General features: G+C 48.9%; 2 protein-coding genes across 2 annotated transcripts in view; one reads left to right on the top strand and one right to left on the bottom strand.

Annotated features, from left to right (window-relative positions):
- Nucleotides 1-6,122, bottom strand: part of Egln1 (egl-9 family hypoxia inducible factor 1) — a 36,461-nt gene extending 30,339 nt beyond the window's left edge. Inside the window, exon 1 of the mRNA XM_057753354.1 lies at nt 4,977-6,122. Coding sequence (XP_057609337.1) covers nt 4,977-5,798 — 822 coding nt within the window. The 5' untranslated portion in view covers nt 5,799-6,122. The remainder of the gene's footprint in view (nt 1-4,976) is intronic.
- Sprtn (SprT-like N-terminal domain) overlaps nt 1-16,164 on the top strand; it is a 164,535-nt gene that overhangs the window by 42,964 nt on the left and 105,407 nt on the right. The window lies entirely within an intron of this gene.

Raw genomic sequence — 16,164 nt, 5'->3', positions numbered from 1 at the left:
GATCTAAGCCTCTTTTCTCCAGCTTACAAGAGGTGGAGGGACAGAGAACGTGGTAATCTCTTAAAGAAAGGGTCAGGGCTAGATCTGAGTCCGAGAGGCCAACCTGGTCTACACAGCAAGGTCCAGGTCAGCTAGGGCTCCACAAAGAGACTCTGTCTCAAATAAACTAAGAAAAGAATCGGAAAATTGGTGGCTTTTTTTTTTTTTACATGGGAAGAGTAATAGCTAAAAGTTCCATCTACTGCTTTCCAGTACAAGCGCATTGTTACAGATTCCTCAAAGCAAGCGCGAGAAGCAGACAGTACTGTCAATACTAACTGAGGCTCACAGACACTAAGCAACTAGCCCAAAACCACAGCCAGTCATGGTGTCCCAGCAGAACCAGCAGGGACACGAAACCCACATGCTGTCCTTCCTTCCTCAGCTGCACTAAGGTATTTTGTGAAACATGGTCTCACTGTGGTCCTGGCTGGCCTAAAACTCCCTATACAGACCAAGATGGTCTCAAACTCACAGAAATACTCCTGCCTCTGCCTCCCAAGTGCTGGATTTAAAGATGTGCACCATCATACCTGACTCCACGGTGACCTCCTAACCTCTTTAAGGACCATCTCCTATGCAGTTCCCAGGGACCAGCTGATGTGGCTATCAACCACTGGCAGGCTGCTCCCATTTCTATGTCCAAGGACAGCAGTTCTCAACCTGGGGTCCCACATCAGATATCCTGCATACCAGATTATTTATGATTCTTAACAGTAGCAAAATTACGGTCATGAAGTAGCAACGAAATAACCTTATGGCTGGGGGGAGGGGGTTACAGTGTTAAAGGGTCGCAGACTGGGAAGGTTGAGAATGGCTGTTCCAGAGAAGAAAAAGCCAAAGCAGGGAGAGACAGACACTGGTTGTTCTTTTAGGCTTACAAATAGGAGACTGACTTCTCACAGGTCAGGAGGCTTTAGTCTGAACCCAGTGCAGCACAGCGCAGGCCCGCCTTTGCCTCTCACTGCAGGGTTTCATCATCTGAGAGGATTGCGCCTATCTCTGGGGTCGCTGCAATAGAGCAGCAGGATCGCCCTCATCCTATTCTCTGCTCTAAAAGCCTCCCGGAGCTGCCTAATTAACGGCAGCACCCGAAGAATGTGAGCGGTAGAAGGTGCTTGTTCCTCTCATCCTATTACTCTTCCTCTCTCTCCCCTTGCCGTGCCGGGATTGGAACTGGCTGCCTTCCGCAAGCCAGGCAGGTGCACCAGCCCTGATCTGTATCCCCCACAGCTCTTCTTTATATATGTTCTTAAATGAATGTGGGAAATTTGGAATTAAATTTTAAAATATTACACACATTTCAATTCTAGCAATTCTACTTTTTAGTGGTTCATTTTGTGCTTTCTCAGACACAGGTATCTCTATGTAACCCAGGCTAGTCTCAGGCTCACTATTCTCCTGCCTCAGCCCTTTTTTTCCTTTTTGAGACGAGGTCTCACTCTGTAGCTCTGGCTGGCCTTGAGCTCACAGAGATCCACCTGTCTCTGCCTTCCACGTGCCAGGATTTAAGACCTGGTGTGCCCTGACACCTGGCGCCGCAATAATCTCAAGGACCATTTTCCTCCAGAGAAACGGCAGCAGGTGAGTACGGTGCTCCCGCAGGTCCCACTCCTCTCCACCACTTCTCTCTACCCCCCAGTGAAAGCGCCTGTGGCTCCCGATAGTGCTCACACATTGCTCTGTACAAGGGGAAGACTGTGGTTCCTTGCTGCTGACGTCACCATGAGCTTTCCTGATGGAAGGAAGGATGTGAGAAAGGGTAAGAGGTTAAAGGGAAGCTTAAGGGCAAGAGAAGGGTGAGGATCCCAGAGAGAGGAGAGGAGAGGAGAGCTGGGTGACATCAGTGGCAACAATCACGTTTCTGGTTTTCTCCTGGATTACTTCATCTTCCCTTGGGGGTTCCTCTTTTCAAGAGGGTGGATAAGCAGTGGCCAGATGCGCATGTCTGAGGCAAACACTGGGGAAGTCAACCTGGCAAGTCTCACAACTTTATGTCCATGTCCTGACATACATATAGATTCTGTAAGTGACAGAGAACTCGGAGCTTAAGTGGAAGACCTAACTTAAAGCCTGGTATCTGGGAGTTGGAGAGATGGCTCGGTGACTAAGAGCGCTCACTGGCTGCTTTTCTAGAAGACCCGGGCTCAATTTCCAGCACCAACACAGTGGACAACAGTCGTCGGTAATTCCACTCCCAAGGGTCCAACGCCCTCTTCTGGCCTCCATTGGGCACCAGATGTATGCAGCACATAGACAAACATACAGGCAGGCAAAAACTCATACACATAATTTTTTTTTAAATCGGTTTTCTTACAGAACTTCCAGTGAGAGAAGTGTATCTGTGACCTCGTTCTTCTAACCTAGAGGTGGGGACGAGGCACTGACAGGTGCTACCGCTTCAAAAGCCAAAGTGAGAAACACACACTGGAAGGAAGCTCAACACCACTCTCACCGCACAAATACAAAGATATTCCCGAAAGCAATCAAACGTTACAGCCTCATTCTGACCACCCCTAAGAGCATGACTCAGTGGTAAACACGCAGCGGCTTTGAAGCATATGAAGCAAACACTGTACAGTCAAAAGTTCACATAGCTGGACCCTTACCATCAACAACAGAAATGTCTATCAGAACTGAAGTTCCAGCCATACACTCAGTGAGGAAAAACACTCTCACCTGGTGTCTCCCTACATCTAGTGCGGCAGGAAAAACAGGTTCCAAGTCTGGCTTGAGAGTGGTGGGCCCTGGCCTCGAATGAGCCGACCCTTACCCCAGATTAAGTCAGGGATGCTCTTCTTGCCCAGCACTGCTCTGTGACAGGGTCTGTGCAGAGCCCAGTCTGCAGACTATTTGGGAGGAGCGTGCAATTGGTGTCCTGGTGCTCAAAAGCAGTACCTTTTAAAAAGAAATACTTAAATTACAGGTTCAAACATGATTACCCATAATTTTTCAGCCAATAAGTTCAATAGTGGGCTGGAGTGATGGTTCGGCAGGTACAGTACTTGCGCCAAGTCTGATATCGTAAGTTTCATCCCCAGGACCCACTTGGTAGAAAGAGAATCAATTCAAGAAAGCCGTCCTCTAGCCTGCACCACACACTCACGCACAATAAGTAATAGATGTAATTTTTAAAACGTGAGGTTCCATGAAAGGAAGTCCTTCAGATCATTCACAGACCCTGAAATCGCATCCCTGAAATAAAGAGTTAGCTCAAATTCAGAGTGCAAACCCAGCCTCCTGCTATGAGGCGAGTCCTTGCTCCAGTCAAGTGACTTAAATCAGCACTGTTTCCTTTGGCTACTTCAATCCCTGAGGAAAGAGCTTCCCAAGACGGCCACTGCCCTCAGAGCCAGGCTGTCTGTTGGCTCTTCCCTAAGAGCAGGAGGAAGGACAGCAGGAGGGAAGAGGCTCACTACTACTACCTCAACTAAGGAGCTGGTCCAGACAGAGGAAACCACCTTCCTTGCGCCTCTCACTCAAACTTATTCCAGACTGTTCCCCGCACAGTAGCTCTTTCTTGGAGAGACGGGGACATTCAGATGTGACCCAGGACAGCCTTTCTTTTTAAAAATAAATGAAAATCTCACAAGAAACCCAGACTGAGTTCTAATCAGACTTCCATGCCCTTCCCGGCTTTATTTGATTGTACTCTCGGAGACAGACCTCAGTACCCCAGGCTGACCTCAACTTGGAGATGGAGCAGAGGCTGACCTCAAACTTGTGATCTTTCTGCCTTCAGCTCCAGAGAACTGGGATCACTGAAGTATGGGCACGGCTTACATGTTGCTGGGGACCAAACTCGGGGTTTTCTGCATGCAGGACAAGCGCTCTATCGACTGAATGAAACTTAATCTTCAGCAACTTTTTTCTTGCGCTCTCAAGACAGGTGCCCCATCCAGTACTGACCTGGAAAGCTGGTAGCCAGCCTGTTCCTTACAGCCGCTGTATTTTCCCCTCCCCTACACGCTCGGTCTGACAGTCCCATATGGCTGTCAACATAGTTCAAAACCTGCACAAGAACTAACTACTGGGAAGGGCCTGTATGTAGAAACTTTGTGTGTCAGAGCTTTCCAAAACCTCTCAAAACTCAAACTGACTGTCATGCGAGGGTGGATCAGGTGGGCCCTGGGGAGTGAATTAAAGAAAAGCTTCAGATGTGGGAAGGAAAAGTGGAGGAGAGCCGCTGTCTGCCACAGGAGGGAGGGAGGAGCAGCCCGGAAGGAACTGCCACAGTAAGAGGAATAAAATTAAAAAAAAATAAAAATAAAAAACAAATACCATCAAACCTAAGATTAAAAGAAGCCCTCCGACTTCCAATCCCGTATGGGTTTTGTTAAAAAGAGAAAATTAAAAAAAAAAACAAAAAAACACCAGGAAGCCACAAAAACAGCTCTTTTGCAACAGAAGGATCACATTAACAAAGCGAATAGAGGGGACCTGTGCTCTGAGCGTAACCTACCTACTATGAGCCCTGGGAACGGAAACACCTCTTTCCTGGTTTGGTAGTGGGTTTCAAAACAGTAGGGACAGCCAGCAAGATAAAGCTACAAAGGGGAGGGGGAGCAGGACGCCAAGCTTTTCCTGAATACAGGGAGTCTTCCGACCACAGGCTTTTAAATGGGTCTTTCTGGGGGCGGCTGACAAGGCTCCCAGCTAAACACACACGGTATCCGGCTCTCAATGAGAGCCGGGTGCGCGCTGAAAACCGCGGGGCTTTCAACTAGCTTGGGCACCCGGGCAAGATGCACCACCCAGACCCGCTGTAGCCGGTATCCCAGTGGCCCTCAGGAGTGGCCAGGGCTCCAGCGGGGTCTGCACTAGGGCGAAGAGGGACAAAAGCAACCACGCTAAGGCAGAGCGCCCGCCCCAGGTCTGCAAGGGCGGAGGGGTGGTCCTCACAGACCCTCCTTCGGGCGTCAGCCCCAGCCACTTACTTTCGTTCGGCCGTTTATCCTGTAGTTGCCCAGCTTCCCGCTGCAGTGGCGGATCAGGTCGTCCATGCTGCTCATGAGCAGGCCGATGGTCTCGCAGCCGGGCTCCTTGCCCTCGATCCAGGTTATCTGGTCCCCCCGGATGTCCTTGGAAGAGTCACTCTTCTGGCTGACCAGCTGCCCGTCCGTGAACTTGCCGGTGTCGTGTAGGGCGCGCACCTCGTCGCCGATCTGCTGCCCGGTCTCCCTGCCCAGGAAGTCGTCCACCACACAGATGCCGTGCTTGTTCATGCACGGCACGATGTACTCCAGCGCCAGCTTCAACGCGGGCAGGGGTTTGGTCTGCCCGTTGGGCCGCAGCCCACCGCTGGGACTCAGCGCCTCCCCGGGGCCGCCGCCTGCTGGGCACAGACTGGCACGCTCCGGGCCCGGAGACCTGCTAGCCGGAGGATCCTCGGAGTTGGGCTCTGCCGGGCCGGGGCCACTCCGGGCCTGTGCCGAGTCCTCGGGGCCCGGTGTGCGCGAGGCCGCCGCGCGGTCCCCACGCCGGGCCGCCCCGCCGGCGCGCGCGGCTCCGGGGGCCCCACCGGGCGGGGGCGCGACGCGGGGCTGCGCCGGCGCGGGCTGCGCGCTGGGGGCCTCGCCGCCGTGGCACACGAGCTTGTGCTTCTTCCAGTCCTGGCGCTGGTGTTCCTTACAGCAGTAGAAGGAGTTGCGGCAGCGGCCACAGCGCAGCAGGTTCTCCATCTTCCCGCACAGCTCGCAGTACTGCCGGTCGCGCTCGCTGGCGCTCAGCACGCCGGGCCCGCCGCTGTCACTGGCCATGGCCGCGTCAGGGCGGGCCGCGGGCCGGGCGCGGGGCGGCGGCGGGGCCGTCGGGGCGCCCGCCAGGGGCCGCCGCCCGCTGCGGGAGGCCGCGCGCGCCCTGGCCTCGCCTGCCTCGCCCGGGGCTGCCTAGCGCCGCATCGCGCCCGAGAGAGCGCGGCCTGCGCGGCGCACGGCGCCCTGGGCGGGCGGGCCCAGCCGGCTGCGTCGGAGCAGGCGGGCAGGGCGCGGGCCTGCGGGCGCCACTCGCTCCGCGCGCGCTGCACGTACACCACGGCCCCGGCGACCCGGCGCGCGGGCGGAGAGGGCGGGGGCCGCGAGCACGCGGCGGGCCGGGCCTAGCGGGCGGGCGCGCCGCTTCCTCCGCCCTCCCCCTCCGCCTCGCGGCTCCGCCCGAGGTGCGCGTCGCCGCCTGAGCGCGCACGCGCGCGCGCGCCTCCACCTGCCTGTCGGGGCCCGCGGGCAGCGCTCCGGGGCTGTTGCGCGGTAGCCTTGGCCACCTTGGTATCGCGGAGGAGGAAACGGAAGCTCTGACAGCCCGCTGGGCCGCTCCGGGCCGTCCGCCGCGCGCTCCCGGTCTGCCGCTCCCCGGAGGCCACGGAGGGCACAACAAAGCACCCCCCCCTTCCCCGGGCAGCCCGCTCAGGAACCAACTCCTGAAACCCCCGGCCAGGTTCTGGTTTTGCTTTGTTTGATTTTGGTTTTCTGGCGTCCTTAAACTCTGAGATTTCTCCCGGTTCCGGTTCGAGACCTCCCGGGTTAAGTAAGGTACTCAGGGCTCGGTTCCAGATCCGCATTCAGGCCTGAAGCTCTCAAGAGCGTTATTACGTGGACGACTCCGTACACGATGTTAAAATCTCGCTTTAGAATCTGCAATAGTATCTGTATTGTGAGGATTAATACGGTCTTTCTTTGTTGTTTTGAGACGCAGCCCGGTAGTCCTGAAACAGGACTGATTCTCCTTCCTCTTCTGCCACAATGGTAAGGTGATAAGCATGGACCAGCTAAGCCGGCTCAGTGTCTTCATTCTGTTTGTCTGTTTGTCCACAGCCTTGGGATTTGAGATGAACACACTTGTTTGTGTTTGTTTTTATGAAACCTTAAAAACTCCCAGAGCCTGGCATGGTAGCGAACGCCTTTAATGCCAGCACTCAGAGGCAGGAGGATCACTGTGAGTTTGAGGACATTCTGGTCTACATAGTGATTTCCAGGACAGAGAGACCCTTTCTCAAACACGCACACATACATACATACATACATACATACATACATACAAACAAACATACACATACATATTTACATACATACATACACAGCAAATCAGAGACTTTTGTTTCCATCTGTCATTTGTACTAAGAATAAAGAGGCTGTCCTCTAACTAGAGCAATGGAGAGGGAGGAGAACTCTGCAAGTTCAGGACCAGCCTGCTCTACATGGTGAGTTCACATCAGCCAGGGCTACAGAGTTGGGCACTGTTACCCTGCCTCCCAAACAGACAGCAGGACTACCTTAGGCACAAGCATCTATCATAGGATACTCGGCACATATTTGAGTGTAGCCATTCAAACAACAAACCAGAATTTGAAATATCCCCAGGAGAAGGGCTATGTGCATACCAGGGGAACACAGAAACAGTACTTATTAACTCTGCCCTTTGAATAAAATCCCAAACAAAGCAGCTCAGAAATGTCTAGAAAGGTAGAGAGATGTAAAACTAGGCATGGTAGCATAAACCTGTAATGCCAAACCCTTGGGATATGGAGGCGGGAGTTATCCTTGGCTATACAGGGGCCATGCTGGCTACATGAGATAATTCTCAAAAGCAAAAATAAAAAAAAAACGTTTCGAACTGGGGGTGTAATTGAGTGGTAGAGTGCTTGGGTCGATTATATAAAGTCCTGGGTTCAATCCTCAGGACCAAAGGAAAAAATATTTTTTGAAATGCATAAATTAATGTAAACACAAGAAGAGTAAATTGGGAGCATGGGGACCTTGGGGGGAGGATTGAAGGCGGGAGAGGAGAGGCAGGGAGAGGAGCAGAGAAAAATGTAGAGCTCAATAAATATCAATAAAAAATTAAAAGAAAAAAGAGGGCTGGGTGTGTGGCTCATCTAGCCCCTTGTACATGCCTAGGGCCTGGGTTTGGTCCCTAAGAACTTCTTCTCCCCAAAAGTCAGTAAATACAAGTAGGATCAGAGAGTTCTTAGGCTTCCTTTTGCTAGAGTAAGTAACATTTTAACTGTTGATTAGAGCAGGAATATTCTTAGCCGACAACAACAAACTTGGGGTGTTTGTTACAAGTCTTCTAATTTATTTATTTGTAGCTATTAAAGTTGTCCCCATAATCCTACAATTGTAATTTTTTTTTTTTTACAGTTTATGTGTTTAGTGTATATATGTAAGTGGGCATATACAATCCACAATGTGTTTCTGGAGGTCAGAGGACAACTTTTAGGAGTAAGGTTCTCTTATTCCATCATGCAGGTTGCTAGGATCAGACTCAAGTTGTCAGTTGTGGCAGTAAGTATCTTATCCTGCTGAGCCGCCAGCCCTGACAGTTTCTTAGATGGTTGCCATTATTGGGTTCCTGCGATGTCGTCTGTTTACCTCTCTATGCAGCCTTCTGTTTTTATCTAATTCTACTTACAGATGTCAGAGTCAGACTCTCGGTTTGACTTATAAGCCGGGCCTGGCTTATGTGTGGCGGCGCCAGCCACAATACCTATGAGGCCAAAGGCATAGGAGTTTCAAGTTCCAGGCCCGCAATCTCAAAAGGCAAACGTTCCAGAAGAAAGTCTGTTAACTTCTTGTTGCAATTAAGCATATAGAATCATAAGTCGGACATACAGTTAATAGGAAGTCAAATATAAAATACTTCAAATATTTCCCCACAGGTCTCCATCGCTTAGGCACTAACTCTCATTCAGGGAGGTCTTCCTGAGTAGCATACATGGACGTGAGTCTGGGTTTCCATCACCATGGTAGCATTCCATACAGAAACATTTTAATTTTTATATGGGTCAAGCAGTTGGGTGTCCGTGGGAAGTAAAAAGCGACCTAGGCGAGAGGAATACCATGGGAGAGTCTCTGCTCCTCAGATGACATTGCCCAGCCCATCCAGAGCACCGTGGTGGAAACCCAAGGAAGGATGAAAGGATGAACCACAGCTGATTGGCTATCTGAGTGGTCCCCCTTTGTTCTGGGGGAGGATGAACCACAGCTGATTGGCTATCTGAGTGGTCCCCCTTTGTTCTGGGGGAGGATGAACCACAGCTGATTGGCTATCTGAGTGGTCCCCCTTTGTTCTGGGGGAGGATGAACCACAGCTGATTGGCTATCTGAGTGGTCCCCCTTTGTTCTGGGGGAGGATGAACCACAGCTGATTGACTGAGTGGTCCCCCTTTGTTCTGGGGGAGGGGGGATGTTCCCGTAAGTTAAGCAGTAGCACCTGAGAACTGATGGGAGGCACAAGATGAAGAGTGGGCTCCAAAGGGAAGTGAAACCAGGAAGTGATAGTGGCATATATGCCTGTCATACCAGCTGTATAGAAGACTGAGGCAGGAGGATTGAAAATCTAAGTCTTGCTTAAAGAGTGTACCTGGGCTATAGAGCAAGTTCAAGATCAGCCTAGACAACTTGATGAGACCCAGCGGCTCAGACTAATTAACAGAAAAAGAGATTTGGCGGTGCAGCTTGAGGACACAGTTTGCAGAACATATGCAGAGTCTCTTTGTAGCCCAGGCTGGCCTCAAATTCAGGATCCTCCTGCCTCACCCTGCATTCCTCAGCCGACTAAGGACCACTTCTCCATGTGACCATCGTGTTTGAATATGATGCAGAGGGCCAGTATAACTCAGGCATCTCACCAAGATAAACAGGAAGGCAGTCTCTGAGTTCTGGGGAAAGGGACTGGAAATCAGAGCCATTTTCTAACTCTAGTTTTGGGACACGCGCGCACACACACATGGGCGTGACTGGAAGCAGCACCTGCTGTCCATGAAAGGGGATCTGCCAGGCACACGGTGAACTTCCTTCCTGCCAAATCTGTCTCTAGTGAAAATAAATCATTCCATGAGACTCTATGTCCAGGAAAATGTACCCATGACCAAACTTTAACAGCTTAGGATTTTAAAGTTGCCAAAAAAGATTTATGCCCAAATGTCATTAAAATTTTTCTTTAAGAAAACATTTATTCTACCAGGAATGGTGGTGTATGCCTTCAATCCCAGCAGTCAGGAGGCAGAGGCAGGAGGATCTATGGAGAAAGACTGAAAAACCAAAAACAAATTTTAAAAGAGAGAGAGAGAGAGAGAGAGAGAGAGATAGATAAGACAGATAGAGAGATAGAGCGAGAGAGTGTAGGTCAAAGGACATCTTGTAGGAGTTGGTACTCTTGTTCCATTCCATGAGTTTCAAGAATCTAACTCAGGTTTTCAGGCTTGGTGGCAAGAGTCTTTACCCACTGAGCCATTTTGCTGGACCCAAGAAATAATATTTTTTTCCACTCTTTCAGATAGTCTTTTGTAGCCCAGGCTGGCCTCAAATTTGCTATATGCTTAAGAATTACCATAAATGTCTTCCTGCTTCCACCCCCAAAGTGCAAAAATATAGGTGTGGGGCGCCATGCCTGGGTTATGTGGCACTGAGGGTGGAGCCCAAGGCTTCAAGAATACTAGGTAAGCACTCAGCCTCCTGAGCTACAACCCCAGCCCCAGGATTTTGGCTGGTCTGGTCTGGTTTGGTTTGGTTTGTTTTGTTTTTCGGGACAGGGTTTCTCTGCGAAACAGCCATGGCTGGTCTTCAGACTTGCAGCTCGTCTCCTTCACCAGCCTTGAGGGTCCTAGAGTGACAGGCGTGGGCCTCCACGCCCAGAAGAGGCATTTTGAGAAGTGGGTTGAGCCCGCTTGTCTGCTGATAACCACTAGTCAGCTGGTGATGAATCTTCATGAGAGGAATCCCTAACTGGTCTTCAGGTTTCCTCAAAATATTCGGGTGACTGCAGCAGCTGAAGCAGGTAGTGGTCTATTGTCTCCTGAGGGCAGTCAAGGACTATTGCAGGTTGAGTAAGATTTCCCTCCCAATTATTAAGGTATTTGGACATACTACACAGCACTGTTCAGTGCTAGTTTCTATAGCCCTGAGAGAAGCTGCTCTCCACCTGTGGGTCTTGACCCCATTGGGGTCTGCGGACCCTTTCATAGGGGTCGTCATATCATATATCGCCATATCAGAATAATAGTAGCAAAATTGCAGTTATAAGTAACAACAAAAATAATTCTATGATTGGGGTCACCACAGATGAGCTGTATTAAAGGGTTGCAGCGTTAGGAAGGTTAAGACCACTGCGACAATGATTGTTACACACCACACCAATATCTGGGTGATTAGATACGTATTATATATTGATTACATATAATGTACATTTTTCAATTTTTTTTGTTTGTTTTGTTTTGTTTTTGATACAAGGTTTCTCTGTAGCTTTGGTGCCTGTCCTGGAACTAGCTCTTGTAAACCAGGCTAGCCTCAAACTCACAGAGATCCACTTGCCTCCCGAGTGCTGGGATTAAAGGTGTGCGCCACCACCACCTGGCTTGTTTGTTTTTTTTGTTTTGTTTTTGTTTTTGTTTTTTTTGAGACAAGGTCTCACTATGTAGCTCTTGCTGTCCTGAAACTCAACTGTGAAGACTAATCTGGCCTAGAACTCACGGAGATCCACCTGCCTCTGTCTTTGAATGCTAGGATCATACCCAGGGTTTTATTTGAATTTTATTATCATTGTGTATGTATATATGTGCTTGTGTAATGGGGGCCTCTGTGCCATGGTGCTTGTCCGGCAGTCGCAGGACAACTGCCGGGTTCTCTCCTCCTACCCGATGACTCTCAGGAGTCCAGTTCAGGTTGTTAGGCTTGGCAGCAAATGCCTTTACCCCCTGAGCCAGCTGACAGGCCTCAGGGTTTTGTTTGGTTTTTTTGAAACAGCGTCTCCCTTAGCACAAACTGGAATCAAACTCACAACAGCTGAAGTTGACCTTGAACTCTTGATCTTCTGCTTTTACCTCCCAAGTACCGGGATTTTAAGCATGCACTTGATCTCATATACCGTGTATAGCTTTTGTTAAAATTTATTTACTTATTTATACAGTGTTCTGTCTGTATGCCAGAAGAGAGAACCAGATGGAATTACAGATTGTTATGAGCCACCATGTGGTTTCTGGGAATTGAACTCAGGACCTCTGGAAGAGTAGCCAGTGCTCTTAACCTCTGAGCCATCTCTCGAGCCCCAACTTGTATAGCTTAGATAGCTCCTATATAGCAAGTTCCAGGCTAGCTAAGGCTACATAATGAGACTCTTTTCTCAAAAAATAATAACCCAGGCAGTGGTGGCGCATGCCTTTAATCCGAGCACTCCGGAGGCAGAGGCAGGCTCTCTGTGTGAGTTTGAGGCCAGCCTGGTCTACAAAGCAAGTTCCAGGATGGCTAGGTCTGTTACAAAGAGAAACACTCTCTCGAAAAACTAAAATAATGATGATGATGATGATGGCTGGAGATGGCTTGGCAGTTAACTTGGTTGCTCTTCCAAAGGTCCTGAATTCAATGCCCAGCAACCACATGGTGGCTCACAACTGTCTGTAATGGATCTGATTCCCTCTTCTGTTGTCCATGAAGACAGAGCACTCATACATAAAAATATATGAATAAATAAATCTTTTAAAAAATAATAAGCCGGGCTGTGGAGGCAGAGGCAGGGGGATCTCTGAGTTCAAGGCCAGCCTGGTCTACAGAGCAAGTTCCAGGACAACCACGGCTACACAGAGAAACCCTGTCTCAAATAAACTAACTAAATAAAATATATTTAAAAAGTTGATGTAGGGCTGGGGATGTAGCTGAGTGGGCAGAGTGCTCACCTAAAGCATGAAGTCAGGGTCTGATTCCCAGGACCTCATCAGGCCAGCCACAGTGATGGACAACTGTAGTGGCCCTCAAGAGATGAAGACAGGAGAACCACGAGCTCAATTTTTATTTTATTTTATTTTATTTATTTTTTTGATTTTTCGAGACAGGGTTTCTCCGTAGCTTTTGGTTCCTGTCCTGGAACTAGCTCTTCTAGACCAGGCTGGCCTCGAACTCACAGAGATCCGCCTGCCTCTGCCTCCCGAGTGCTGGGATTAAAGGCGTGCGCCACCACCGCCCAGCACGAGCTCAATTTCAAAGTCATTTTTGACTTTATAATAAGTTCAAGACCAGTCTAAGATATGTAAGATCCTGGCCCCAAAACAGTAATTATATATGTGGAACATACAGTTCCTTCATTGTCAGGAGTACAGGTACAACTGGATGATGCCATTCATATGGACGGGGGAATAGAAGTTTAACAATTATGGCAGGAAGGGAGGTCAGCAACCATCTAGGAAGATGAGGGTGCTTCATGGTAGTAACAAGCTACTGGAAGAAGGACTGGCTTTTGGGACACCACCCAACAAGCATACAGGGCCATGCGTTTTAGAAAGATGGCAGATGTGAACTCCGCCCATGCTTCATCTCTGGTTGAATGACGTGGATGCCAGCTCCAGTTCAAGATGAAGAGGGCCCTGCCAGTGCGGTGGCTCACCGCCACTGTGATGTCTTACCGAGCTCACTCCCCTGACTGTCTTCTCAGCTCTCTACTAATGACCTCTCCCTCGGCCACCCTTAGCTGCTTGTTTATCCTTTACCCGCTACTGTCCAGCAGTCCCTTCTTGTTAATGGTATTTAAAGAGCCCTAGTGGTGTGTCCCTGAGGTCACTGCCTATAGCGAGTGCCGCGCTGGGGTTGCAGAGACAGACAGAAACATTTGCAGTCAGTTCCATCCAGTTGAGCCACAAAGAAGCATGAATGTAGCTAGGATTTCAGAAATGAGATGCAGAGTGATGACCCCTGGTGACTAAAGACTAACAGGGTTCTACATTGATGAAGAACATCCAAAAGACCTCCCTCGATCAGGAGAGCCTTCTTATTTATTTTTTAAATTTTAATTGGCACATATAAAAAAAATGAGTTTGAGTTGCCTACACTTGATCGAGCCGGACCTTAATTGTTCCTGTGCCACCACCAATGGATCCTGCTCCAACAAGTACAAAGGTATAGATGGTGTAGAAGAGCTGCTACTCCTGCTGTTACATCTGCTGTGGGCGTTCGCTGAGGGCTGCATCTGAAAAGAGCTGCTGCACCTGATGTAGGCTTCCCTGTATTCCTCGCGCTCGCTGATAAAAGTCACGTGGCTACCATAGACAAGAATAATGGGATAATTCAAGATGTAAGAATTAATAAGAATCCCGAGCTAATAAGCCAACCAGCCTATAATTTAAAAAAAAAAGTGAGTTTGATTATGACATTCTCACACATGAGTATAATGTATTTTGCTCTTCCCCTCCCAATCTTCCTCTTGTTACCCCTGCCCCCTCCTGCTGGTTCCCCTTCCTCTCCACAGATGGTTCCCATTCTGTATGAGTGTGTGCGTATATACTCTAGATTATGCATATGAAAAAAACATGTATTTTTTTTTTTACTCTTTATTACTTTCTCTTACCCGCATTGGTTCCTTCTTTCTTTCCTCTTTCTGATTCATGCATACACAAATATACACTTGTACAATCTAGATTCTGCATATGAAAAAAATATTTCTTGTTTTGAGTCTGTATCTTAGGGTTTCTATTGCTGTGGAGAGACACCATGACCACAGAAACTCTTATAAAGGAAAAATATTTAATTGAGGTGGCTCACAGTTCAGAGGTTCAGTCCATTATCATCATGTTGGAGCATGGCTGCATGCAGGCAGACATGGTTCTAGAGAATTCTACATCTTGTTCTAAAGGTAACAGGAAGTAAACTGTATCACTGGAAATGGCTTGAGCATATATGAGACCTCAAAGTTCATCTCCACACTTCCTCCAATAAGACCACACCTACTCCAAGAAGATCATACCTCCTAATAGTACCACTTCTTTTAGGGGCCATTTTCCTTCGAACTATCACAGACTGGCTTATTTCATTCAGCACAATGAACTCTGATTCCATCCTTCTCCATGCAGATGACATCATTGTATTCTTTATGGCTAAATAAAACACATGCTTTGTTATATAAGTGTAGGTGGAGTTTTACTTCGAGACCATGGGTCACCTCTGTCCCACCAGCTGACTTAACCACACAGAGACTTATTAACTATAAATGCTTGGCCAATAGCTTGGGCTTGCTACTAACTAGCTCTTACATCTTAAATTAACCCATATTTCTTATCTGTGCTCTCCTATATGACAATACCTTTTTTCAACATGACGTATTCATCTCCTACTTTCTCTGCATTTGGCTGGCAATTCCCTGTGACTCTGCTCTTCTTCCCTGCCAAAGTCATGCCTAAACCCTATCTGCTTAGCTATTGGCCAGTCAGCTCTTTATTAACAATGAGAGCAATGTATTCACATACAAGTTTTATTACACATGCACATACATCCCCCATATTTTCTTTATTCATCTGTTGACGGGCATCTAGGCTGCTTCTGTGTCTTGGCTGTTGAATGGTCCAAGAATAAGGGTATGCAGGTGTTTCTGTGGGATGCCTACTTGGCCTCCTTCAGTTAGAATCCAGTGGTGATAAAACTGACTCACACAGTCCAGGACAGAGTTTTGAAGAGCAGACACTAGCCATGCTGCCCAGAATTCAGCTCTTATCTAATTTGCTCCCCCAGCTGCTTCCTCCCTGACTGCCACTCTAGCGGGATGCTGCTATGTAGATCTCTGAGCTGCTGGAATGGCAGCCTCCTTGGTCCCTCTCTACCTCCTGCTTCTACCCCCTTGCTCATAATAAACCACGTCAGCCCAGAACTCACGCCGCTCCCCTGCATGGTAATCATAACAACCTTCGACAAGGTCTCCAGGCACACACACAGGAAGAAGATGGAGCTTTCGGGGCCTGGCTGCCTTCTCCCATCACTGGCTCCGCACTCCAAGCCCTCGCCTCCCATCACACTCACACACACACACACACACACACAACCAGTCCTTCCACACGCATGTGCCATGTGCTGCTCTTTCATATCCACTGGGGCTACATTCTTTGAATTCCTCTCCCTTTTTCTTCCACTGAAGAAATGAAAAGGGAGACAGATACAAAGACAGGGACAGGCAAACAGACTTAGTGACAGAGATAAAGAGGAAGAGCGGCAAAAAGAAAGAGGGAAACAGATTAGGAAACAGAGTCTCCAAAGAGTTTTAAAACTTTTTAAAGTTAAAAAAGACCTCACTGAAAGCCACCCTGTGCCTTTGAGGAGCCCACTCAGAACTCTGAGCATGCCTGGAGAACGGAAAGGAATCCAGACAGAGGTCCGCCAA

The sequence above is a fragment of the Chionomys nivalis genome, chromosome 21, assembly GCF_950005125.1.
Source record: "Chionomys nivalis chromosome 21, mChiNiv1.1, whole genome shotgun sequence".
Taxonomy (NCBI): Eukaryota; Metazoa; Chordata; class Mammalia; order Rodentia; family Cricetidae; genus Chionomys; species Chionomys nivalis.
This window is presented reverse-complemented; position numbering and strand designations above follow the sequence as displayed.